General features: G+C 35.5%; 1 protein-coding gene across 14 annotated transcripts in view; it reads right to left on the reverse strand.

Annotated features, from left to right (window-relative positions):
- Nucleotides 1-3038: 3038 nt before the first annotated feature.
- Nucleotides 3039-9559, reverse strand: part of LOC137651257 (glutamine--fructose-6-phosphate aminotransferase [isomerizing] 2-like) — a 38748-nt gene continuing 32227 nt past the window's right edge. For all 14 annotated transcript variants that reach the window (XM_068384502.1, XM_068384501.1, XM_068384499.1 and 11 more), the window contains 6 exons: nucleotides 8361-8603; nucleotides 6868-7097; nucleotides 6372-6627; nucleotides 5527-5640; nucleotides 5222-5350; nucleotides 3039-4558 (listed from right to left, as the gene is read on the reverse strand). In XM_068384502.1, the coding sequence (XP_068240603.1) occupies nucleotides 4313-4558; nucleotides 5222-5350; nucleotides 5527-5640; nucleotides 6372-6627; nucleotides 6868-7097; nucleotides 8361-8603 (1218 nt within the window). In that variant the 3' untranslated portion in view covers nucleotides 3039-4312. The remainder of the gene's footprint in view (nucleotides 4559-5221; nucleotides 5351-5526; nucleotides 5641-6371; nucleotides 6628-6867; nucleotides 7098-8360; nucleotides 8604-9559) is intronic.

Consider the following 9559-nt stretch of genomic DNA (forward strand, 5'->3'; position numbering starts at 1 on the left):
CTCTTCGCTACACAGTTGACAAAGAGGTTGCCAGTGTATTGCTCTCCAGTCCCAGACCAGGAAGCTGCTGCAGTGGATGTTTTTTCTCTTGGACTGGGGGGACCTAAACGTGTAAGCTTTTCCACCATTCAAGATCCTGGACAGAGTCCTAAAAAAAATCAAGGAATCGCACAATGCCCGCATGACCCTGATAGCTCCGTTTTTGGCCCATGAAACCTTGGGTGGCAGGATGATGGAGTGGCTGGTAGATACCCCCAGAACATTACCAAGTCGGAGCGATCTACTCAAACAGCCACACAGAGAGGTACCATCAGAATCTCCCCGCTCTCAATCTGACTGTTTTTCTCTACCAAAAAGCTGGCAAGAGCGAAGGGCTTTTCAAGGGAAACAGCATGAGCTATCGCGAGAGCTAGAAGGACTTCCACTCTTAGAGTTTATCAACCTAAGTGGGACGTGTTTAGAGAATGGTGCAGGACTAACAACTTTCCTCTACCAGTACCTCTATAGCTCAAATAACAGACTTTCTGTTGCATCTGCAAACGAAATAGAAGCTGGCTGTACCTACCTTCAAGGGTTACCGCAGCATGTTAGCCTCCGTCTTTCGTCACAGACACATTGACGGGTCAGGTAACAAGGATCTCTCGGATCTCATTAGAACTTTTGAGACCGCTAAGAGAAAGGACAATCCAACCCCCTCTTGGAATCTGGATGTAGTCTTGGCCTTTTTGACCTCAAGTAGGTTTGAACCCCTTGACAAGGATTCTTGGAAGGATCTTACCAAAAAGACTATTCCTAATTGCATTAGCTACAGCCAAAAGAATAGGAGAGTTACAAGCCATCAGCAAGAAGGTGGGCTTTAATGGAGACAATGCAGTTTGCTCCCTTCACCTAGGCTTTCTCACCAAAAACGAGAATCCTTATCGACCTTGGCCAAGATCTTTTACCATCCCAGAGCTATCTCACTTAATTGGACGGGAAAAGGAGAGAGGCCTTTGTCCAGTGAGAGCTGTAAACATTTTTATCTGCACACATCCAAACACCTGAGAGGACAAGCAGACAACCTCTGGTGCTCAGTTAAATATGCGACCCCGAAACTTTACACCAAGCTCCCACGAGACATCTGAACGATTGAAGATATTAAGGCTTTCAAGAGGAAACTGAAGACTTACTTGTTTTGCGAGTGCTTCGATAGTGATGATTTAACAACGAATGAGCAATATGCGATGTGAAACGTTGAATGCTTTCGAACGAACATGATAAAATGACTGTGGAGGTCCTGTAGAGAGTATGGTTCCCCTGATGTATAGGACCATAAAAACAGCCCTTAAAGCAAGTAGGTATTGAGCCATAAGCTCATGCACCTACCCAGCTTCAGTGGGAACAGGTGGCAACGATTTCCTTAAATTTGACCGTAGCAAAACAGCAATAGAGTGTAACTCGTATAGAAGACTTGGGTTTCTTTCGCTAGGAAAAATACAAATTACTTAAAAAATGTGTGGAGCATGACTGAACAAGTCTAAAATAATGTCTCTCCCCTTGGGATTTGAGTACATTGGTTCCCCAAATCCACTAATCTGACTTATGCAGGACAATACCTGCACAAAGGAATAGTCTGACTCCCTTTGCTCGGTGGCTGTAGCTTTAAGGCTATCTGGCAGAGGTAACACTCCATCTGAGTTATGACTCTTGAATTCAAGAGTTCATCCTACTCTAGACTCACGCCCATAAAACCCTGGGTTGGGTCAGAATCATCAACCTGTATCCCAGCAGGTGGTTGAGACCTGGGAGAATCATCCCAAGCCTCGGGCAGCGACAGAGCCACCACTGCATCCTATATCCTTTTCTGTCTGAGTTATCAACAATCTTCGATGCCCAGTTCTTAATTAGAGATTTCATATCCTTCCACTCTCGAGGCTTCAAGGAGGAGGCTAGAACACTAACAGCCTCCTTCCAAAGACCCATCACAGGCTGCAAAATCTGTGGAGGCTCAATGGGAGCAACAACGGGCTCCGAGGGCAGAACAGTGGCTGCAGCGTTAACTATCTCAATTGGTGAAAGTCGATAATTGCTAGTCAGTGAACCCCTGCTTGTCCTCGGGTGAAAGGTATCTCTAGGAGGAGGCGTAACCTGCCCTTCTCCTCAGTTTCTTTGTCACTTTAACTGGGATCATACTGCACCTAATTTCTCCCATACTACTGCTGGAGAATTATTGGGTCCTTTGACATTGGATCCACCTTTCTGGTTGCAGCTCATTTTATCTTTTCCAACACATACACAGAATAGTCTGGCCTAGTCTTTACACATTCTTCTCTTTCCTCATGCACTTGGCAACACTAAATTACCAAAAAATTCTTCTTCTCTCAAGAGGGTAATTACTGCACTGTACTTGTTCAGTAGCTACTTTTCTCTTAGCAAGGGTAGAAGATACCTTGACATGTGACCAGGAGACAAAGAAACAGTAGGGACTGGAGAATGAGTTTGAGCATGAATGGTTGTTGTTCTTTTCCTACATCTTTGATCCAAAGGGGGACTAGAACTCCCAAGAGATCCCGACACCACGATGACTACTGTACTCCCAATAATCACCGCAAGGAGAAGCTTCCGTGCAGGAGTGTCATCTGCATGAAGGGCAAAGCAGGTGAGGATCAGTCTCCATCGCTAACATAAAGGTACTGCAAGGATGGCATATGCCAAGACAAACCTGCATGTTAGCAGTCCTCAATAACTAAGTACTCCTGAAAACAGGAAATTTTTTTGTTATTATAGCCAGTTATATAGGAATAACTGGAAGAGAGAGAGAGGCAATATGTCTGCATTCAACCATAGCCAAAACAAAAGTGAAGAGAGTTCACTGGGTGAGTGTGTGTGTGAGGAGGTGGTCTACAACCAACCCCCACTACTAACCAACGGGGTTGTCGATAGATTGTGTTTAAATTCTTAAGGCTACATCCAGCTTGTTTTAAAACATAAGTAAAGAATGAAGTTTTGTATTAGGGAAGGAACAAGTCACAATTCAGGAGTTAATGAAAACTATAATCTCATATACATATTTTTATTTTTTCAAACAACTTCCATATTTTTATGGAAGATAAAAAATATTTTTTTCATTATAAAAACAAAGGTAATAAGACACGAAAGAAATTTGGTACTACTGGCAAATATAGTGTTTAGTTTCCCTGAGCCTATCACAGTATTTATTTTACAACCAAATTTGGGAATGTCAGAAAATTTTAGCTTTCTTTTGTCTGTGTTGAAACTTGCCAAACTCCAGGCTTTAATATATACTGTACATGTTTTGCACAAATTATTAGAATAAGATAAAAGGGATCATAACTGCTAAATATATACAAGTCTCAATATAATAGCTATCAAATTTAGAAAAAAAGCCTATCAAATAACTAATAAAATAAAAGTTGAACCCCGTTAACAAAACTTTTCTCAGCATCAACAGAACCAAAGTATCAATACAAGTTTAAACTTTGCTTTCAAGAATACATTGAATTCACAGCATAAAATTTGAGATTCCATTACAATGTACATTTTCCTTCTAAAATATAATTGGATTTTAAAAAATAAGTTTTTCAGTAGATCACAGGTAATAAATTGCTTTTATTTAACTTTACCAAAGGTAAAATTAAAAAAAAAAATTCCCAAATGAGGAAAAATGCCTATAAAGTTCATATGATATTGGAGTAAAATATATGGCATCTCTTTATTTCTACTTCGGGAAAAAAACTGCTATCTTTCGTAATTTCAAACCTTAAAATCATACAAAGATACTATAAAAATCACATCCTAAAAAACACTAAAGTAATGGTGTCAACTACTGGTTTAAATCTAAAATTCTTGTCAGAACTAGAAAAAAGCTTATTTATAAATGACTCAAGATTCTTATAAAAGTGGGAATGTGTTATGCACTTGAAACAAATACAGTGCCAAAATGATCATGTAATAACGACAAATATTTTTTCACCTAACAAGAAACAAGATTACTGCACTGTACATCTTTTAAAGTACTGTAATTAATAAAAAATGACAAAACATGAATATAAGAAATTATAAAGCTTTTGCCTAGAATCTAGCAAAGAAACAAACTGTGCCTAGGAAACTCTTAGGAAACTCACAGACTCAAAACACTAAATCACCATCGTACAGTAGCACCCGATCAAAGAGTAAAATATACAACCTTAACCAAGTATGAACCGTTTTAAGTACCACATAAAAAGCCATACAAAGGGGAAAGAGAGGCATTTCACATCAGTTAAATGTAACTTCAGTGTATAATATCGACATATTAACAATATAACTCCTTTTACTCCACAGTAACAGACTTCGCAAGATTACGAGGACAATCAACATTACATCCTTTCAATACTGCTACGTGGTAAGATACTAGCTGCAAAGGAATAACCGTGAGGATCCCCTGTAAACAGTCAACGGTTTTTGGAACTTCTAGAACACTGGAACCATACTTTTGTGGTTCTTGATCATTTTTGTGGCAAATAAGAATAGGTCGACCCTCTCGTGCAGTTACTTGCTGAAGGGCATTCATGCATTTCTGAAAGAAAATGCACTCAAATTAATACCTCACATATTAGTACCTTCATTCTCATTTGGTAAGCTCTTAGAAATTTCATAACCATTAATAATTTGTTTTGCCTGAGGACATGAAAATCTATATATTTTAAAACATACATAGTATGCAAATCAAATTTTCTGAAGGAAGACAATTCCTCCTTCGATAAATGTTGATATGTAACAAACATTTTATTTTCACACGTGTGGCCATTTCAGGTAAGGATTTGTTAAAAAAATTTTTAAATAGATAAAGAAAATTTGAAAAACAAGACAGCAGAATAAATAATAATTATGTATGCTACTATTGAAGAAATTATAGATATACTTTTTAAGCCACAGAATATTTCAAAATTTTACATTAGAGTAGCAAAAGAAAATTAATACAAAAGCTAATAAGCTATAAAATATCATATGTTAAACACCCATCAACAAGATACTAATTATATAATAAAATATATTTTTTTTAAATTCAAAGTCCATTAAAAGTATTCTGTAAATCTTTAATGATTAAAAATTAGGTTTTTACAAAGAAATAAGAATTGATTTGGCTTATTTCATGGAAGTCAGAAAGGCTTATAATTATATGAAATTAAATCTTGCTCCTCATTAATATATAACAAACCATAATTTACCAGCAACTTACCACAAATACGTTATCTCTGGTACAGATCATAATGATTGGCATGCCTTTGTCCACAAGAGCAAGGGGTCCATGCTTAAGTTCTCCAGCTAAAATACCTTCACTGTGCATGTATGTGATTTCTTTGATTTTCTGGGAAAATAAGTGCATAATTAATTTTACGCAATTTAGGTATATGTAAATTAAACAATTTCAGAAACATAATCATAGTAATTTAAATATCCTCAAAGGAATGAATAAATACTTATCAATAAAAAACCAGACAACTAAGTGCTGGAGTTAGAACTTTTAAATCTCAAAATCCTTACCAAAGCGCCTTCAAGACAGGTGGCATAATTGTATCCGCGACCCAAAACTAGAAGAGATTTCTTCTCAAATACTTTCTTGCTGATTTCCTGTATCTTGGAATCTAGTTCAAGTACCTATTGGAGAAATATCTATAATATAACACTTGCACAGGTATTGAAAAATGTTAACCTGAAACCATACTGAACCAGCTTAATACAGGTTAACCAATGTTCATAAATGAATAAAAAAAAATATCATATTGAAGGTTATTTTTCTTTTAAAGCCCAAAAATCTAATAGTGAGTACAGCACTTTGTTCCTTAATCAGTCATCCTCACATTAAGTTTAGTTAAGGTGATTTTATTTAATTTCACCAACAATTTCTCATTACCTATCACTGAAATGTTGTATTATACAAAAAGTAACAATCCAATTGAAGAAAGACATTGAAACAATTGAAAGGTATTTCCATACTACTAGCTCCAACATAAATAAAAAAACAATGCAAAATCATAGACCTCAGAAAAATTGAGAAGGAAGACAGGGGGGAGCACTGACCCACATCCCTGCTTGCTATTCAGCCTCAGTTACAAGCATACTAGTTTGCTTGTATAGGAACAAACTCCTGGTGGTTTTAAATCTATTTAGATACTATTTGGTACTCAATTGATTTTGGGTTGCCAATCATTAAGTTTGAAGTAGAGAGTCTTATTGTACCGTTATATTGTTACTGGTAGTACAATATCTAGGATTTTGCACTCTTATATTAAAATTTTATTTTAGTAAATATAATATTCTATTAACAAGAGCATTGATTACTTAACCATTACAGTATAGTATTAAGATAAACAAGAAGAATTTCTTACCTCCTTAATTTGGTCTGGGAGGTTACGGAGTCCTTGAATGATCTCTGAACGGCGGGGCTGAGCTGATATTCTGTCCTCTGATACCATAAGTGCAAACATTACTAATGAAATTATCTGAGATGTATAAGCCTTAGTTGAGGCAACACCAATTTCAGGGCCAGCATTTATGTGAACACCACAGTGGGACTCGCGGCAAATTGAGGAGCCGACTGTATTAGTAATTCCAACAATAAGTGCTCCACGTTGCTTGCAGTACCTATAAGAAAAAAAAGTTAGAAAGCTGGTCAATTTCAGATAAAAAAAGTCCTTATTTATTATAGAATGAATGGTACTGTATTGTAATTTTGATTTAGCCTTCTAAACAAAGCATAAAGTATTGTTATGAAATACTTACAACTGTAACATCTTAATTATTGTATGAATCAAAATAGAGAATGTCTTCTGAATATATTAAATTTTAAAAATCTATGAAAATGTTCAACATAATGTCACTTACCTCAGTGCCATTAAAGTATCAGCCGTTTCTCCCGATTGTGAAATGAAAAAGCAAACATCATCCCTAAATATTGGAGTGTTACGATCTAAGAAATCAGATGCTAAATCTACCATAACGGGGAGTTCTGTTAATTCTTCTAATAGCTGACGAGTAGCAATAGCAGAATTGTATGATGTTCCACAAGCAATGAGCAAGAGGCGTCTGCAGCGACGAATTTCACCGATGTAATCCTGAAGGAATATCAAAATTTCTAAAAGAAATGTTTTCTATGAACTATTGAAATCATGCAATGCAATGTATTTAACAATGAAATTGGCAAGATATCTTGAAGAAAGTATTAGTATTAGCAGAGAATATTTCTTTATATAATACTCCTGTTCCTGCTTCCTTTCCTCTATTGTACTGTTGTACCTTTTCAAACTTTTACCTCAGAATACCAGTAAGATTTTCAGAAATTTAATAAAAATCAAACAGGTTTTTTCCTTTCCTCTTAAACTTTTCAGTTATTTTAGATCAATTGATCCATACCGCTGTTTCCTTGTCTAAACTCTACTGCTGGCTAAAGGAACAAGGTGAATTTAAAAAAAAACTGAATAATACCTGTAATAAGGTGATTTGATTTATATGAAAGAATGGAAGATGATAGGCTGCAGAAAATGTATGCACAAATTATAATTTTTGGGGGCAGAGTTATTAGATTGAGAGGCCCAGTATACAAGAACCCTGTGGAAAATACAAGAGAGAGAGGTGTGCTGTAGTATGTTGGGAAGACTGATACATTGTTGAGTTGTCTTATACGTTAATATTAGCCTAACAGTAGAAGCTTCGAGCCTGGATGTTACATCCTTAGTCCAGCAGTTAAAAAATTAATATATCTGAAACTGCTCATCTCATTTTTCCCTGTGGCCCCTTAATATTAGGAAAAACATATTTGTTGAATACAATATAGTATATTTGTGGAATACAATACAGGTTTTTCTATAGAAGAATGTTGAAAATAAATGTCAGTAAAAGTAGGTTATGAGGGCAACTGGAAATGAAGAAGAAAGTTTAACATGGATCAGGGAAGAATGAAAGCAGTTGATTCTTATGATTTTTTGCATTTGGGTAATACCGTACAGTACAGTATATGTAACGGATGATTTGAGATTTGAAGATTGTGTGTGTCTATGGAGATACAAAACTGGAATTTAGGAAACATGTCAAAATGCAAATGAAAGAAAAGGTGAATTATTGCTACTACATATGTGGAGTAGGAAGAACTAAATGGCTCAGTGCATATAGGGATATTCAAAATGCTGTAGATGAGCCTTCTGTATATGCTTATTAAGAAGCTAATACAGAATTGAGGATTTTTTCTGCACCAGGATAACCATGATTCAGCGATTTAAAAGTAAGTTTGTTACTAACTTTTCACTGTTGCAAGCCCCTAACATATAAGATAGCTGATAACATCACAATATCCTAACATAACTAAATTCAGTGTTTTATACCTTAATTCCTCCAAGTACTACAGTTTCACTGTCAAAGTTGATTCTTCCTCTCATGGTGGTGACAACTGACTCAGGCTGCTCGAAAATTTCTTTTTGCATGAAGGAGGAGAAATTGCCTTTCATGATTTGCTGGATTTCCATCTTCAATGTAGTAATTTCACGAGCATGGGTATCTTCAAGAGTTCTTTTCAGTCTGTGGATCTTCAAGACACCCTCCTTTTCAACACTTGCTACATCATCATCCTGAAAGAAGAAATACATCTTTTACAGACAGCCAAGCCTAGAGTTAATGGTTGAAAGTACCAAGTATTTGAAATAACATACATATGGTATGTTTCTGCAATGTAAAGAAATCAAATTGAATTGTTTTCTTACGTTTATTTCAATTATAAACAAATTTGAATGTTAATAATATTGAATCACTAATTAAGAGAGAAACAAATTCTTGATCTCTTCAACAAGATCCAATTGGAAATCACTGTTAATCTAGTACTGTATATTACTTGAGACCATTTTAGATCTATGGTCATCTAACTGTTTGGTACATCTTCTGAGGTTATTATTTATATGGAGATAATAAAACTTTGTGGCTAAGAAAAGGGATTCAAAATAATGTAGAACAAATTGGCAAGGATAAAGTATCAAATATTGATAGTGAAATATTGTTTATAAGTAGAGAAAGATGCAAGTGTGTTAGAAAAAGCTGGATTACGAAGGTGAATAAAATTGACAAAGATGGAGCAACGAATTAATATAAAGGAAGAATTGATGTGTTATATTCATAAAAGTACTTAGGAATACAGTACAGTATATGCAAAAATGTGAAATATGACAGTATAGCAAAATGTTTGAAAAGAAAAAAAAAGATGCATGTATGAGGAAGCAAAAGTTAAGATGCAAGACATAATGACTGTGCCAATGCTCCTCTGTGAAGTGATAAATTAGAGAGAGAACATGAGTAAAGTAACATCGATTTAAAGGATGATTGACTACAAAAATTATCGTAAATCGGTGGAAAGATTTTATGTTTTCAGATAGTTTAGATATATGGGGAAAAAAGGATGATAAGAGACTGTCCCTGAAATTTCCAATTTTTTATAGGAAGCAAGAGTGTGAGAAGTTAGCTAGATGAAGTCAAATTGGAATAACATTAAAAATGAAGAGGAGTGAGAGTGGGTTGACAAAATTGAATGGTGCAT

The sequence above is a fragment of the Palaemon carinicauda genome, chromosome 12 (assembly GCF_036898095.1).
Source record: "Palaemon carinicauda isolate YSFRI2023 chromosome 12, ASM3689809v2, whole genome shotgun sequence".
NCBI classification, from domain to species: domain Eukaryota; kingdom Metazoa; phylum Arthropoda; class Malacostraca; order Decapoda; family Palaemonidae; genus Palaemon; species Palaemon carinicauda.